At 49.6% G+C, this 17,540-nt stretch overlaps 3 protein-coding genes across 6 annotated transcripts in view; 2 read left to right on the top strand and 1 right to left on the bottom strand.

The window, feature by feature from the left end:
• LOC143218528 (uncharacterized) overlaps positions 1-17,540 on the bottom strand; it is a 121,906-nt gene that overhangs the window by 62,418 nt on the left and 41,948 nt on the right. The window lies entirely within an intron of this gene.
• Positions 4,873-7,725, top strand: LOC143218338 (uncharacterized). Its single transcript, XM_076443471.1, has one exon. It carries the CDS (start codon positions 4,873-4,875, stop codon positions 7,723-7,725), a length of 2,853 nt encoding a protein of 950 aa, XP_076299586.1.
• On the top strand, positions 8,438-13,059 carry LOC143218337 (uncharacterized). The gene is made up of 4 exons (XM_076443470.1): positions 8,438-8,569; positions 8,617-9,046; positions 9,269-9,579; positions 13,006-13,059. Exons 1-4 carry the CDS (start codon positions 8,438-8,440, stop codon positions 13,057-13,059), a joined length of 927 nt encoding a protein of 308 aa, XP_076299585.1.

Below are 17,540 nucleotides of genomic sequence, written 5' to 3'. Positions count from 1 at the left end.
CAATCACAGGGCGCCGCCGGCGAGGAAGACGGCGAGGATTGGACCGAGCCCGGATCTGTCAACCCGGAGAAAGCGACGAGGCTGTTAAACATAAGGACGATCAGCAGTCCACCCTCGTCGACGTCTCATCCGGAAAATGCCATGAGAGCTACACCGGAACGGCTCGGATCCATGGATGCCGACTTACCGCCTTATATCGGCCGGGCTTCGGAAAAATAGAAAATACCGAAGGCCCGGGCCGACATGTCATCGAGTCGTCCCTGCGCCCAGAAACAACGTGATTGGCCCGAGCGTCGCCGAAGACGAGAGTGGGGGGAAAACTCGCTTCCGCGTTCCGAGCCATCTCGAACTGGGCCACTGGGTCGAAAGACTACTAACGGTAAACACGTGCGAACCTTAGACCGCGATCCTAAACAAAGTATTTTGCGACAGCCGCCATCCCAGCGATATTGGTAAGTGCCAGTCAGGCTTTATTTCGATATATTTTGTGACCAGTTCGTGTTGGTTCGGGGACGTTATTTGAGTTCGCGAAAGTTCGTACCGCGGTGTACCGCGTGTTTCCCCGCGTTTACCGTTGACCAGGAGTCGCTCTCCTGAGAGGCTCGCGAGGCCGCGGATCGTGTGTCGCCGAATCCTCGTGCACGAGCCATTCGGGACCCACGATATTCGCCCGGTAATTCTTCGGGTTACCCTCGGATTGTTCCTCGGGAGGATAATGCGCCGTATTCGTTTCGTGTCGTTCACCGTTCGCACGTTTCGCCCAGTCTCGAATTAGGAACGCGTACGTCACCGGAGCTCGGTCGAATTCGTGCCCTCGTGGCTTGTAAATTCACGCGAAGTCCTGTGACGACCGAGCTCGACGCGATAGAAGTTATTCCGCGCGATCGGCCGAACAGCCGCCGTTACTTTCGTGTTCGCGCCGGCAAAGGTATTGACTACCGCCGGCCACGGCCGGCGGATTGTATGACCATCTCGTTTTAATAAACGACTATATTTTGCCCGAGATCTACCGAGTAGCTTCATTTACCGTGAGAAACGTTCTCGTCGCGGGGAATGCCCCGTTCCTTTCCTCACGTGGTTCCCTGGACCTGTTCGCGGCCGTCACCGGCCTAAACGATGTTCGCAGATTCGACGTCGCTTTGAGAACCGAACGAATAATTCGAGAGTTTCGCGTGGTACGGTATAGTACCTGGCGCCCGTTCACTTCGTGTCCAAATTTGTCGTTCCGTTCGAATCTGCGAAGATCTTTTGTCTCGAGAGGACCACGTGTCGGGCGACCGAGCGTGGCCCGGTCGCAAGGCCATAATTTCTCGAAGGCGGTTATCTCTCGGTCCGCCGGGAAATAAACGCCGTGACAATGTATTTTGTCTGTTTCTATTTTGTTTGTTGGAAACCCTTGTCGTACCCCTCGACATACCTCTAGCTGTTATGACAAATCATTCACCACGGTTATGGAATATAAATAGGCTGCCTCATTCCGTGCGTGATAGTGCTTCTCTGGATGTCTTCAAGAGAAGATGGCAATATGTACGTGTATATGTACAAGTTATTATGTGTTAAGTTATTCAAGTGTACAATAAAGAATAAATATTTTTAAGTACAGTACTTACGTCCATTAATAAAATACCTACTTTTTACTTGTATCTATTGTTATCAAAATTAAATTATAAGTTCTTGACTTGACCACGACTATGTGACCCCCTCCTGGCGCCAAAGCTGGATCCGCCCTTGTTTCAGGGCCCCAAATATTTAACGCAGGAATAACGTAGGAACTACCTGGTACGTGCTGAAGTTGCGACGAGCCGTACCTCGTCGCGAACATCATCTAAACAGTAGCGACCGCTCGCACCTATATTTATAGATGTTCTCGACACCAGCGCGCGCCAATCACCGCCGAGACCAGGCGCGCGCCAATCGGAAAGCGCCGCGGCCGCTCAACCGAGAGCGGCACTCTCCATGGTCCGCGCTTTCGCGCGCTATATAAGTCGCGCCGGAATGCCAAGAGAGCGGAGTCCGCCTGGAACCACTCCCGTGCACACCGGATTGTACGAGCCCTTTTCAGAGCTATACATCCGTCCAGAACGCAGGCTGGAAGCACAAGTTCCAGGAGACGACTCTCCTCCGTATTCCCGGCTCCCGGAGATCGCCGTGCCATCGCCTTGGCTGGACCGGATCCGTCGTGTCGGTGTGGTGGGCACGAATACCCTTAGGTGCTTCTAAGGTGCGTGCAACTGTAACCCGTCACTCAGGTGCTTCTGTGCGAGGGTTGCGGCACCACTCGGCTCTCCGACCGTCTAGCACGGAGCGACCGGCCTCCGGCTCTGTCCGTGAGTCGAACCTCCGCGGTTAAACGTCGCAACTTGGTGTGGCGGCGGCGGGTACGAACCTCTCAGGATCCTCTGAGATACGTACGGACCGTGGTTTGTTTCTCAGGTGCTTCTGAGGGAAAACCGCGGCGCCTACGCTGCGTCGGGCGTGACCTCCGACCGTATCCTGTCACCTCCCACCTTCCAGCGCAAATCCGTAGCGACTCCGTGAGGTCCCGCGCCGTCCGACACTGCGTACAGTACCGCCGAATATCCTCCAGCGCGGAACCGTAGCGACCCCGCGAGGTCCCGCGCCGTCCGATACTGCGTCCAGTACCGCCGAACATCCAGAACCGTTCCGCGAAAGCGTTCGTCGCGTACCAGTACCTGTTAGTTGCTCCTGACCGCCTGATCGCTTCACAATTGCCGCTTTATAATCACTGTCGGATTATCTCTTCTGTTCACCATTAGACCGGGGACGCCGATCCAGCTGACGAGCAGCCGTAGGCCCCCTCCGCTGTCAACGCGGCCATCCTAAAATATATTTTGTTACGCGACCGGACTTACCGGTCTGCAGAAAGGATTTTATGTTTGTACTTTTAATTGAACCGCACCTAGCGGAATAAAGTTTAGTTCGTTACCCGATTTCGCCTCCGTTTCATTTACTCACCTGCGAACCCTGGTTCACTCCTAAGCTACAGGCACTGTGAAATCGGAACGTTACAAAGTGACAGGTGCGTTGACCTGGACGCACTTGCCGTGCTGCCCTCCATTTGCAGCCCTTGGATTTGACTGCGATCGCGTACCTGACAGCTACCACCAGCGATGTAATTACCGGCCTGACCAGAAAAATAATTTATGGACAACGAGCGGAAGGGACACCGTATACGCGCGTGCCAAATAATTGTGAGTTCGTAGATCAGTTCGTCGATTTCGATGGATTTTAGTGCATCAACTGTCGCCGTGAAATATTCCCAGTGTGGAAACGTACGTTTGACCGTACAGTGAAAAGTGAAAGAAAAATTGGGGATGTTCTTCTTTTAGAAAGTTGTGATTTAAATTTTATGGTGCTGCAATACAAGTGATATTGCAATTGTTATTAGTGCATCTGTGTGAAAAAGACATGTGATTTATTTATCGATTTGAAAGTGAAAGTGAAAAGTCCAGATCGTTGACCGCGTATCCGTCAGGGTGTCGTATACCTGCTATCTACCACCAGGTGTGCAGTTCGTTGACTTGGCTGTACGCCCCTTAAATTGCGGTACTGTCGTATACCTGAAGACACCTGTGCAGTTCGTCATCGACTGACCCATTGGCACACATTTCGAAGCAGCAAATGGATTTACGGCTGAATAAGTAAGTTTTTAAAACAATCAGTTTCTGCCTCTTTTCTCGTTCGGGTAAAGTTGCCGTAAGTCGGGTAAGGATGATCCGGGTCTTCATCGATTTCAATGACCTTGAAATTTAAAAATTTAATTTCTCTGAGTGTAGCGGCCGCGCTGGACGGATTTTATGGTAGGGACACCCCTATTGAACATGGGCCCGGTACGTGCCGTCTTGTAGTTTGGCTACGGCGCTTGGGCCTGTCATCGCCACGTGATTTCCGTCCGTACCTGGGTACCCTCGATCCCGTCCTTGCCGTAAAACTCTTAAAAAACGTTCGCTCCTTGGGTCCAGCGCGGATGGCTAATGTTTTGCAACTACAGCGTGTCTGGTTGCCAGATGGCTGGAAAATCCAAGGTTTGGTCGCCAAATGTTGGCCTTGGCAAATCCTCGGGACCGTTGCAAACACATAGCTTGGTACCGTCCACCCCCCCAAATCATCCCAAAGGGTGGGGATGAATTTGTCAGAGGTAGGGAGGAGGACCGAGGTGATAAATAGGAGAACTCTCGGTCCTCCCGGCAGACTGCACCGTGGACCCTAGAACCATTAACAATACTACTTAGACTCGTTTCGTTCTCGCATTTTAGTTGCCACGGATAACATATCCGCCTTGCTCGTGTGTACTTTGTATTATAGAAGAAATATATAGTTGTTGTTAGTACATCTTCAACCATTATTCCTTCAAACATTGAAGGTGGTCCTTCGAGCAACCTTAGTAGTCACCTCGCAGTGAAAAACAATCAAGACCCGAACGATCGTCACAAGATCGACCACGGGTAGAAACATTGGTCCTTCGAGCCGGATACTGGCATCTTGGAAATACAACGAAGCTGCGGACGTCGCTTCCGACACCCAGGAAGACTACAGAACGTGATCATCACTAGTACCTCTGGGCGTGATAGCAGCGAGTAACTGACATCATTGGAGGCCGTTGGTGACATCTCACCGGCCTATCGATCAATTACGTGAACACGAGGACAGCGGAGGCGTTTTCTACCTAAGCTGCAACATCCGGGAGACGAGCGTCAGTGACCGTTTGGGCTACTCGCCCCTGGACGAGATAGAAGCATCGCAGGCCGTAGCAGCGTCAACCGCAGAGGATCATCAGGAGAGCAATCAGAAGCCAATCAGTCCTGTCGTTTCTCCGTGAGTCATAATCACTGTTTTTTCAATTGCGCCAAAATGGAAGCCGAACTAAAATCATTAAATGCTCAACGGGGTGCCATAAAAACTAAGCTAACCTTACTCAGGCGTTTAATCGAGTCACCCAGTGAAATTCGGGATGTCGCTGCATTTGAAAAGCGCGTTCGGTCAAACGATAGTTTAATCGAAAAATTCGATGTATTGCAATTACAAATAGAGACCTTGGTGTTCGGAACCCCCAACGCGGAATTGCAGATGGCGGAACGCGAAGCATTCGAACGATCTTACTTTGAATTAATGTCCGCTGCCGAGCAACGATTGATAATACTTCGCGGTGCTCCGTCGCCGGTGGCGAATTCGAGCGGCAGTGTGACGGACACAGGCTCCGATCTTTATTCATCCACGCGCTTGCCTGTGATCAAACTGCCGGTGTTTGACGGAGATTTCAGCCAGTGGATACGGTTTCGTGATACATTCATTTCGCTAGTACACAACTCAGGCAAGCTGTCTAAGATAGACAAATTTAATTATCTGGTGTCTGCTCTGACAGGTTCTGCTGCACTAGTCCTAGAATCCTTTAGCATCTCCGCAGAGAACTATGAGCTCGCGTGGTCGAGGTTGAAGGAGCGTTTTAACGATCCGAGGACCTTACTCACGCACCTCATTGATTCATTGTTAGCAATAGAACCACTTCGCAAATCTGACGCTAAGGCACTGAGCGAGTTCGGTGACAAAGCCGTAAACAACGTTCGGGCATTAGAGTCATTGTTGAAGCTCGAAGAATTATGGGATGCATTAGTCTGTATTCATTTATCAAAAAGGTTAGATTCGGCATCCCTAGACGAATGGGAAAAGCGAGTTATGCAGTCTGATACTAGACCAACTTTCCCCGAATTATCCAGATTTGTGGAGCAGCGCGTAATATATTTAAATAGAAAGGATGGCAACAAACCGCCCGTGACGACAGCAACGAACGAGCGCGGTAAGCCTTACAAACCCCGTGAAGCATCCACTAAGCAATACGTCCCATCGTCGTATACCGCTAGCCGTTCAAGTAAATGTTTGATTTGCAATGGTGACCACGCGTTATACCATTGCACGAAATTATCGGCGATGTCGTTCCCGGAGAGGCATGAAGCAATAAAACGGGCTCGCGTGTGCTTCAATTGTTTGTCGCCGGGACATAGCATTAGTAGCTGCACGCGCGGAACTTGCAGGAAATGTGGACAGAAGCACCACACCCTATTACACAGGGAAGATCCAATAGTTGAAAGGGTTCCAGCCCCCAAACCATTAGTAGCAACGACACAGGTAGCATCGACGTCTCAAGTCTCTGATTCATATTTCGCTCATTCTGCGAATGTCCCTGCCGAGTATACCGTGCTCTCCACTGCCGTAGTTTTTGTAGTAGACCAGAAGGGTCAGAAACACAAATGCCGCGCATTGCTTGACGTGGGATCGCAGGCTCATTTCATTAGTAAAGAGTTTTGCAATAAATTATCCCTCCCGACCACGAACACCGAGACGATGATAGGTGGAATCGGCAATTCTAGAAACTCAGTAGATAGTAGAACTCTGTTGCACATCTCTTCTGTATGTGGCAATTTTAGCCGCGAAATAGATTGTTTAGTGATAGATAGAATTACCGACGAAATGCCCAATATACCCCTAAATAAGGTGAATATTCTGATCCCGCGAGGAGTTAGACCAGCCGATCCCGATTTCCAGCGTCCGGGCCGCATCGATCTCCTGATCGGTGCGGGAATGTTTTGGGACTTGCTCTGCATCGGCCAGTTCAAAGTCGGTGTAGGGAGTTTAATGTGGCAGAAGACACGGCTTGGTTGGGTATTAGGTGGTAGCGTTAGTTTCCCAAAATCCCATTTTTGCACTACGGTTCGCACATGCCACGCCGTTACCGATACACAATTAGAACGCGGGCTCGCGCGTTTCTGGGAGATAGAGGATCTCGGTTCGCGGGATTTAACAAAAATCGATAGTTTAGATAGTTGTGAACAACATTTTAACGCTACGACTACACGCGATAGTACAGGGCGGTACATAGTCAGCATCCCGTTCAACGATAAATTGAAGCAGCTCGGTACTTCTCGCGAGCAAGCCGAAAGGCGATTGATTAGTATGGAAAGGAAATTTCGTAGAAATCCGGATCTCAAACAGCAGTATGTAAAATTCATGCACGAATACGAGTCCCTCGGTCACATGACGAGACTCACACCAATAGTCCCAGTTGACTTAGACAATTGTTTTTATCTACCACATCACGCCGTTTTCAAGCATAGTAGCACAACTACAAAATTGCGCGTAGTTTTTGATGGTTCAGCGAAGACGTCTTCAGGAATATCGCTGAATGACACACAATTAGTTGGTCCTCCGCTTCAAGGCGACTTATTCAATATATTAGTTAGATTCAGAAAACATCGCATCGTTTTGTCCGCCGACATAGAGAAAATGTACAGACAAGTTTTGGTAAAACCCGAGCATCGTCGATACCAACGCATATTGTGGCGTTCCGATGATAGCGAAAACATTGCGGAATTTTCATTGAATACCGTGACATACGGTACAGCTTCAGCTTCCTACCTAGCCACTCGGACCCTTCGGGAAGTAGGAGGGGCCTGCGAACAATCGCACCCTGACGTTAGCGCAGTTATAAACGATGATTTCTACGTTGACGATTTGTTAACTGGCTGTGAGACCCTTCAGCAGGCCGTACAGCTCCGTCACATCTTGACACGAATTTTAGATCAGGCCGGTTTCCCATTAAGAAAATGGGCTAGCAATGACCCTAAAGCCATGACTCACGACAATGACACACCTAGTAATATTGAATTCAAGGCGGCAGATAAGGATGCCAAAACATTAGGTCTTCTCTAGTCTTCATCGTCTGACGAACTTGGCTATACCAACTCGTATCGATACGGACCTCGAATTACAAAACGATCCATACTAGCCGAGACCGCGCAAATCTTCGATCCGTTGGGCCTTGTCGGACCCTTCACAATCCGCGCAAAACTATTAATGCAAAGACTATGGCAAATGGGTTTAGAGTGGGATGAGAGTCTTTCTCACGAGTTACACTCACAATGGCAGGATTTTCGAGATGAAATCTTGACCATTGCATCGCTACAGGTTCCGCGGCGCGTGGTGCACAACACATTGCATGTTGAGCTTCATGCCTTCTCGGACGCTTCCGAAAGGGCCTACGGGGCCGTTATTTATTTACGCTCGCGCGCGGTGAATGGCGAATGGGACAGCCGACTGTTGTGTGCAAAATCGCGGGTAGCGCCTCTCAAAACGCTTAGCGTCCCGCGATTAGAATTGTGCGGCGCCTTTCTATTGGCCCAGTTAGTAGACAGGGCGCGACATGCTTTACAAATTCGGGAGTTACGCGAATTTTATTGGACGGACTCCGCCACTGCATTGGCTTGGATTAGAGGTAGGCCATGTCGTTGGCATACATTTGTCGCAAACAGAGTTGCTGAAATCCAACAACCCACTATAGTAGAAAATTGGGGTCATGTACCGACCACTCAAAATCCCGCTGACCTTCTGTCGCGTGGTTCTAAGGTGATAGATTTGCAACGTAATGAGCTCTGGTGGTGTGGGCCATCTTGGCTTTCAGAGGAAACCAACGCTTGGCCTGCCTCTGAACCATCAATATCTGATATTCCTGAAGAGCGAAGAATACCAACAATTCAATTGTCCGCGCCAATCACTTGTATCCCGTTAACCTTAGAATTGGCTGCAAAATTTTCCTCATACCAGAAATTAGTTCGCGTATTAGCATACTGTCTTCGTTTTGTGAATAATGCTCGCATCAGGAATCTCAGAAATCTTGGTGCATCACGTAGTTCCATATCCGCTTCAGAAGTAGAAAGGGTCGAGACGTTGATATTTAAACAGTTTCAGGGACTGCACTTCCCTCTAGAAATAAATCAACTATCGCTGAAAAAACCATTGGCAAAGGGTAACCGATTGGCCGCTTTAAATCCTTTCATTGCCGAACACGGACTTGTCAGGGTGGGCGGACGCCTTTGTAATGCTCCAATAGAATACAATCGACGGCATCCGATAATTCTTCCAAACTCGGGGGCCGTAACGACCATAATTATAAGACAAGAGCATTTACGTTTATTTCACGCCGGGCTTCAACAAACTCTATCGTCATTGCACGTCCGGTTCTGGATAATCGCTGGTAGACGAGTTGTAAAAAAGGTTTTACGACAATGCATTACCTGCTTCAGGTCGAATCCTCCCAATATTAGTTACCAGATGGGCAATTTACCTGCCGCCCGGGTTACGCCGTCGCGTGCCTTCTCTACCTGCGGGGTAGATTATGCCGGTCCATTCCTAATAAAGGATTCCGGACGCGGTCGTACTTCTCGAAAGGCATATATTTCTCTATTTATTTGTTTAGTAACCAAAGCCGTGCATATCGAGTTGGCCGCGGAATTGTCAACCGACGCCTTCATAAGGTGCTTGCATAGATTTATTTCTCGCCGCGGTAGATGCAACCTCATGTATTCGGACAATGGCAAAAATTTTGTAGGCGCATCTAACGAATTGAACGAGTTGGGCGAATTATTCAGTAAAAGCGATCATAGGAATGCCATCATGGATGCTTGCACAAAGGAACGAATAGAATGGCACTTCATTCCGCCATATGCTCCTCATTTTGGCGGGTTGTGGGAGAGGGGAATTAGATCTGTCAAATTACATCTAAAACGGGTAATTGGTGAGCAACGACTAACATTTGAAGAGTTTTCCACCATATTGGCGCAAATTGAAGCAGTGCTAAACTCGCGTCCCCTCCACCCGATGTCCAGCGATCCCTCGGATCTCAATCCTTTAACCCCTGGTCATTTTCTGATTGGAGACGCTGTGACGTGGCAGATTCAGCCTACGTCACTCCGAACCTTAGGCGAAAGACCGGGTCACCGAAAAAGCGGTATAATAACGAAACGGCTATAACGAGCGCTCTCCCTGGGACATCCGAACGCCCCAAGGAATAGAATTATCGCATTTGAATGTCGCGCCGCCGGGCGCGACAAGAGTTTTCAGAAACCACCGAAATCGGCAAGGAGCCCGATATCTGTCTCCGGCCGCCGAATGGCGGAAGGCCGCAAGCGAAGACGCTCGGAACACCAATCACAGGGCGCCGCTGGCGAGGAAGACGGCGAGGATTGGACCGAGCCCGGATCTGTCAACCCGGAGAAAGCGACGAGGCTATTAAACAGAAGGACGAGCAGCAGTCCACCCTCGTCGACGTCTCATCCGGAAAATGCCATGAGAGCTACACCGGAATGGCTCGGATCCAGGGATGCCGACTTACCGCCTTATATCGGCCGGGCTTCGGAAAAATAGAAAATACCGAAGGCCCGGGCCGACATGTCATCGAGTCGTCCCTGCGCCCAGAAACAACGTGATTGGCCCGAGCGTCGCCGAAGACGAGAGTGGGGGGAAAACTCGCTTCCGCGTTCCGAACCATCTCGAACTGGGCCACTGGGTCGAAAGACTGTTTACCGACCAGACGTGCGAACCCTTAGACCGCGAGTTAAGAAAGTATTTTGCGACAGCCGCCATTACAGCGTCATTGGTAAGTGCCGGTCAGGCTTCATTTCGATATAATTTTGTGACCAGTTCGTGTTGGTTCGGGGACGTTATTTGAGTTCGCGAAAGTTCGTACCGCGGTGTACCGCGTGTTTCCCCGCGTTTACCGTTGACCAGGAGTCGCTCTCCTGAGAGGCTCGCGAGGCCGCGGATCGTGTGTCGCCGAATCCTCGTGCACGAGCTATTCGGGACCCACGATATTCGCCCGGTAATTCTTCGGGTTACCCTCGGATTGTTCCTCGGGAGGATAATGCGCCGTATTCGTTTCGTGTCGTTCACCGTTCGCACGTTTCGCCCAGTCTCGAATTAGGAACGCGTACGTCACCGGAGCTCGGTCGAATTCGTGCCCTCGTGGCTTGTAAATTCCGAGCTCGACCGTCGACCGAGCTCGACGCGGTAGAAGTTATTCCGCGCGATCGGCCGAACAGCCGCCGTCACTTTCGTGTTCGCGCCGGCAAAGGTATTGACTACCGCCGGCAACGGCCGGCGGATTGTATGACCATCTCGTTTTAATAAACGACTATATTTTGCCCGAGATCTACAGAGTAGCTTCATTTACCGTGAGAAACGTTCTCGTCGCGGGGAATGCCCCGTTCCTTTCCTCACGTGGTTCCCTGGACCCATTCGCGGCCGTCACCGGCCTAAACGATGTTCGCAGATTCGACGTCGTTTTGAGAACCGATCGAATCGTTCGAGAGTTTCGCGTGGTACGGTATAGTACCTGGCGCCCGTTCACTTCGTGTCCAAATTTGTCGTTCCGTTCGAATCTGCGAAGATCTTTTGTCTCGAGAGGACCACGTGTCGCGCGACCGAGCGTGGCCCGGTCGCAAGGCCATAATTTCTCGAAGGCGGTTATCTCTCGGTTCGCCGGGAAATAAACGTCGTGACAAACTGGCGCCCGAACATTGCGGAAATCTCGCCGTAAAAAGCGATTTGAAATAGGCTTTTTAGAAAAGAGACGCGTGAGGAAGCTCGGGGCTCTCACGGGAGAAATTCTAATTTCGAAAGCGAAACGGGTGAATTTGAATCGGTCGAACGAAACGGTCGCGTAGTAGAGAAGCACGACCCGTCCTTGAGCGGTACTTTCTTTGTCTCGCTCGAACCAACGAACCAGCACCTCGTAAACACAGCAACAGGCTGTTGAAAAGATATTACGGTGTCCCGTCGTATTTACAACAGCCTGTTCTCTGTTCAAGGCCTTCTACGAGGGTCTTTGTTCATTATATTTTCGAATTTCGTGTGCCATTCCGCCGTTACAATATACCGAGTGTACAAAATTTATTTTCAGGATTCATGGTCAGAAAAGGAAACGTGATCGCGCGTATTCTTAGCGCAATTTCATACTATTTGCTAATAATAATAGTAATAATTTTGATAATCTCATTTAGCTCCATCTGGATAACATTGTTTATTCCACTATCAATCCATTATTTAATAAATATTAACGGACCTTCGGGTAATCTGTTGCTGATATTAGTAGTGTAACTTTAGGTTGACAAATTGGCCATATTACAGATAAAATAATTAAAGTTTAGACAAGATTAAACAAAATCAAAAACTAATAGAAAATTTACGTTATTCAATCAATACCGATCACGCTTCCTTCGCAGTCTGATTTTTTTTATTTCATTGGAAAAATTTTTTATATATACTGTGCATATTTACTGTGTTTATTGAATTGTGTTTGGACCTCGTTATTGGAGGAGGGGTAACACTTGATTTCGCGGGAGAGGGACACACCACCGAATGTGACCTGCCCAGGAATCTTGAGTTTCGCCCCAATAATCCCCAATACGAGGGACAACTTATATTTGTTTATTGTGGGTAATACCGTTACGGGACTAGGATCGCCCCTAGAGGTAGTCCGCCCGTAAAGGTCCACAATACCGATACATTTCTCTCATATTATTCTCCTCTTGTATACCATTCCACTTTCCTCAATAATCACCAACTCCTAATATTTAGAAATTGAACTTATTGTCATAATTTATGCAAATTGTTTCTTTTTTTTCTCGGAATGGCACACGGTTGTTTAATTGCAATTATTGGGAATTGATAATATAGAGAAAACTCTCGGTCGCGGGGAAGGTACCGCATATAGCGTAATCCACCCGCGGCTGCGATATTCTCGCAGAATTTCACCGCGTTGTTATATTTTGATAATGTTCATGCTGTTTCCCAAAAATTAATCCCACATGCAAACTGTTTTTTTTATAAAAATTTTTTTTTGTGTTATACATGTGGTGGAGGAAGTTGGTTTGTCGTCCGTATATCGTCCGTAGTCTAGACGAATGTAACCCATTTGCGATTGAACTCTAAAGAGTTTAACAAGTAATTAAAATTTGCGGGGGCCCTTTTATGAAATATTTTAGTGAAACGACTAGCGCTAGTCGGAAATAAAGAGATTTGCGGGATCCTAGTAGTAGATACTTTGCGAGTTTTGTTTTTCGGAAATTAGCGAACAATTTGCGGAAAAATAATGGTCACCTCTTAGCGAGTTTCTTGTGGAAATTTGGCGAACAATTTGCGAAAATCTACCGGTAGTATCTTAGCGACCGCGCAGTAATACTGTCGACGGGCAGGTGCGTGGGAAATTGACGAAAAGGGTCCGATTTAGTGTTTTGATTGGGTTGTTGTTTTCCCCTTTTGGCGCGATAGAGAGAACGAGAAAGGGCTGGGGGAAAGGCAGTAAGTAGAGGTAAAGTCGGAATTCGTGTCGGTAAAAGAAAAATTCGCGTCGTAATAATTACGAGAAAAATTAGCGATACGAAAAAGAAAACGCACCCTCTCTGTCTAAAACGTGAGATATCGGGAATAATTCCATTTCGGGTCATACGGCCGCGGTTACGGGAACTCTGTTTCGAATTGGGTGTCGAGGTTCACGAATCAAAATGAGAAGTTCGTTAAATTTACCGAAAAAGGAACATGGGGACGACGGCGGAGAATCGGACTACGGGGACGCGTTAGATCATATAGCGGCCTTGCGCATTAATCAGCAAGGGAAAAATGAAAGCGGCGGCAGATCACCGCCCCGCGAATTTAATTTGAGAATTCCGCAGAATCAAAGGTGGAGACCGTGGTCTCCCGAGCGTCGCCGTAGTCTGGCATCAAGTATGCCGAGAACGAATCCCGAAGCCAATAGCGACCCCAACGCGGAAGTGCCACGCGGAGCAAGACCCCGAGAATTAAAGTATAGAGGAACCCCCATCGCCGAAATAATTAGGCGATGGAGGCTAAAGTTCTCTGGTGAAGAGGGAGAGGACCCAGAAGAATTTCTGGAGGACCTAGAACACCAGAAACAGTATCACGGTATCGACGACATAGAATTGATCGACTGCGTAGCAGTTTGTTTCGGGGGCACAGCAAAGCGTTGGCACAAACGCAAGGGAAGTCGTTGTAGGAGTTGGGGGGAATTCGCGACCGCGTTTCGAGAATTTTTCGGGGACCCCGAATACCAATTCAACCTGGAACGGAACATTAGAGAACGATTCCAGGATGAGACAGAGCCCGTCCGCGAGTACATAATGGCCATGACCACGATGTTCGATAAAATACAGCCGCGGTGGACAGAGGAGAGAATGGCAAGGATATTGTATGAAGGCGCGAAATTATCGTTGCGACAAACGATAGCAAGAGAGTCGTTAAGCACGGTCGATGACGCGTCAGATAAGTTAGTGGAGGCGGACCGGGTCGAAGAGCGTAGAAAACGGGGGAACCCTAAACCATCGGAAATGGTACACCCCGGGTTAGCATTCGATCCCAGTAGACATCTACGCGTAAAAGCACCCGGAAGGGGTAAGTCTGTCACTTTTGGGTACGCGAACGCGATATCCTCCGCTAGCGGGGGAGAAAGTGACGAGTCGGGCGGTCGACTCTCCCGACCCTTCCGTAGAGAATCTCGAACCGGATCAGCACTTCGCAAACCTCGAGACTCGGGGGCAGGTAAACAACTGTCGTCGACGCCGGGGGGACGCGACAGATACCGACCCGGGAACAGATCACGTAGCTCATCCCGCGAAACCCCAGCTCGTACACCGAAGGAAACTGCAGCCGTGGCGGTGCAACAATGGCCGCGACGCGATAAACCGCGTGCTACCGGGAGGTACCAGCATCAATGTTGGAATTGTCGTAAGACTGGCCACCTGTCCCGAGACTGCCGCGAAGAACTGCGGCTGCACTGCTACGGATGCGGAGCGGAGGGGGTTACGATAAATCGCTGCCGAAGGTGCAGTAAACGGTCGGGAAACGAGGGGGGAAGTCAATCAAGGGGTCAGGAGAGACTTCACCCGAATTAATATCGGCCCGCGTAATGGTAAATGGGGATGTATACCGGCCGCCGCTACTGACCGTCGACGCGTACATCAGCAATTTCGCGACCCGCGCTTTAATAGACTCGGGCTCATCGCTGACCTTTGTGAGCCGAGAAACCCTCGAGAACGTCGAGGATAGAATTATCGAAATTAGAACAACAGATAAACCTTGCTATTTCCTCCTCGCCACCGGCGCAGTAGATCGAGCAATCGAGGAGGCACGTTTTTCGTTAAGAATAGGCAGAGAGAAACGCGATATATTTGCGCGAGTCCTAGACAATCTGGTGACACCTCTGCTATTAGGAACCGATTCAATCGCGAAGTTCGGCATAGTAGCCGAATACCACAATTCAGTGTGGTATTTTGCGAAACGGCCAAATGAGACATTCCCTTTCCAGAATACTAACCCCGACACCGTATGTTGTGGTCTGCAAACGATTGAGGAAGCCGAAAAACGGCAATTAAAAGAGTTTCTCGAGACCACGTTACCGGAATTTAACGATATGACCGGAATGACGAACTTGACTAGCCACAGAATCGATGTGGGCGACCATCCCCCGATTAAACAGCGATATTATGCCGTCTCCCCGAAAGTACAGGAGGCCATATATAAGGAAGTAGATAAGCTACTGGCCGACGGCATAATAGAGCCATCGCAAAGTGGTTGGTCAAGTCCGATCGTGATGGTTAAGAAACCCAACGGTAAATACCGTTTTTGTCTCGATTTCCGAAAAGTTAACGAGGTCTCGAAGAAAGATGCGTATCCGTTACCGCTCATGACGCAAATCCTAGACAAGTTACGGGCCGCGAAATATATCTCGACCATCGACCTCAGTCAAGCGTATTTCCAAATTCCGTTAGAGGAAGGAAGCCGCGAAATAACAGCTTTTACGGTACCGGGAAAAGGTCTTTCCCATTTCCGCCGCATGCCGTATGGTCTGACAGGAGCACCCGCAACCTTTCAGCGATTATTGGACCGGTTAATAGGCCCAGAAATGGAGCCTCACGCGTTTTCGTATCTAGACGATATAATTATCGTCACCAAAACGTTCAAAGAACATCTCGAATGGCTCAAACGCGTATTGAATAGAATCAGGGAAGCCGGTCTAATGATAAATCCTGATAAGTGCGAGTTCTGCTGTCAAGAAGTCCGGTATTTGGGTTTCGTGGTGAGCCGAGAGGGATTAAAGGTGGACGCGGAGAAGATCCAACCCGTTTTATCGTATCCTCCGCCGAAAACGGTGAAGCAGGGGCGGCGTTTTCTCGGGATGGCCTCCTGGTACAGGAGATTCATTCCGGGATTCGCCACACTTGCCGAACCACTGAACCGTCTATTACGTAAAGATCGCGAATGGGAGTGGAAGGACGCCCAACAAAGCGCCTTCGAATCCTTACGGGACGCGATCGCTTCGGCACCTACCCTCTCGTGCCCAAATTTCGAAACCCCATTTACCCTGCAGACGGATGCGAGCACGGTAGGTTTAGGCGCGGTATTAACGCAAGAGGTCGATGAGGTCGAACGCGTAATAGCATTCGCGAGTAGATCGCTCACATTACCGGAGCGAAAATATTCCGCTACAGAGCTCGAATGTCTCGCGATTGTCTGGGCGGTACAAAAATTTCGACCATACTTAGAAGGGTACGCATTTACGGTAATTACGGACCACAACAGTTTACGGTGGCTTAGAACTTTGAAAAACCCCACGGGTCGGTTAGCGCGTTGGGCCCTGCAACTACAGGAATATGATTTCCAAGTAGTGTATCGGCAGGGAGCCCTTAATAAAGTGCCAGATGCACTTTCGCGTATTTACGAGGGGGAGGGGGATACCGAAAGGGAAACTCATATCGCGGCCGCGGTTCGCCCAAAGTGGTACGAGGGAAAATTTGCGGAAGTCGAGAAAAATCCCGAGAAATTTCCGGACTGGGCAATTCGAGGCGGGGAGCTGTTTTGTCGAAGAACAGATCGTTGATCGCGGAAACGCTGGGTTCCGACGGGAACGAGTGGAAACTCGTAATCCCAGAGGAACGGAGAACCGAGATCCTGCAGGAGGCGCACGACAACCCACAGGCAGGGCATTTAGGGGTCGAAAAGACCTATCATCGTATCGCCACCCGCTACTACTGGCCAGGCATGTATAGAACGGCAGTAGAATACGTAAGACGCTGTAATACCTGTCAGCTCACGAAGGTGGAACAAACACTCCCACCGGGGTTGATGGGTCGGCGCAGAGTCGACATGCCCTGGACAGTAGTAGCTGCCGACATTATGGGTCCGTTCCCTCCGAGCAGGTCCGGCAACTCGTACCTTCTCGTTATGCAGGATCTGTTCACAAAGTGGATAGAGTGCACCCCGCTTCGACGTGCAACCGGTCCGAAAATAGCGGACGCCCTAGAAGGGTTAATTTTTTCGCGATGGGGGACCCCGGATGTCTTGTTGACGGACAATGGTACCGAGTTCGCGAACAAGACTCTGAGGGAACTTGCCGACGAATACGGCATTCGATTAAGTACCACCCCCCCGTACCACCCGCAAGCGAACCCAGTAGAGCGAGTGAATCGGATCCTGAAGACGATGATCGTCGCTCATATAGAGAGGGACCACCGAGATTGGGACTTGAATTTACCACAGTTTCGTTTTGCGTATAATACCGCGCACCATTCCGTTCTACAAGCCTCCCCAGCGTTTCTCAATTTCGGGCGAGAGCCGCGACCGGCAAAATGTGCGAGGGCTAACGTCGAGCCTCCGATCGACCTCGAGGTGACATCCAA

This window comes from Lasioglossum baleicum, chromosome 19 (genome assembly GCF_051020765.1).
Source record: "Lasioglossum baleicum chromosome 19, iyLasBale1, whole genome shotgun sequence".
Taxonomy (NCBI): domain Eukaryota; kingdom Metazoa; phylum Arthropoda; class Insecta; order Hymenoptera; family Halictidae; genus Lasioglossum; species Lasioglossum baleicum.
The sequence above is the reverse complement of the archived record's forward strand: the minus strand, read 5'-3'. Positions and strand labels throughout refer to the sequence as shown.

Excerpts from the sequence above, each read along its gene's own strand:
- LOC143218337 (XM_076443470.1), top strand. The coding sequence starts at position 8,438 with ATGAGCTCTGGTGGTGTGGGCCATCTTGGCTTTCAGAGGAAACCAACG. Across the intron at positions 8,570-8,616 it reads ATTGTCCGCGCCAATCACTT|AAATTAGTTCGCGTATTAGC; the intron begins GTATCCCGTTAA and ends TCCTCATACCAG. Across the intron at positions 9,580-13,005 it reads TCAAATTACATCTAAAACGG|TATCTTAGCGACCGCGCAGT; the intron begins GTAATTGGTGAG and ends ATCTACCGGTAG.
- LOC143218338 (XM_076443471.1), top strand. The coding sequence starts at position 4,873 with ATGGAAGCCGAACTAAAATCATTAAATGCTCAACGGGGTGCCATAAAA.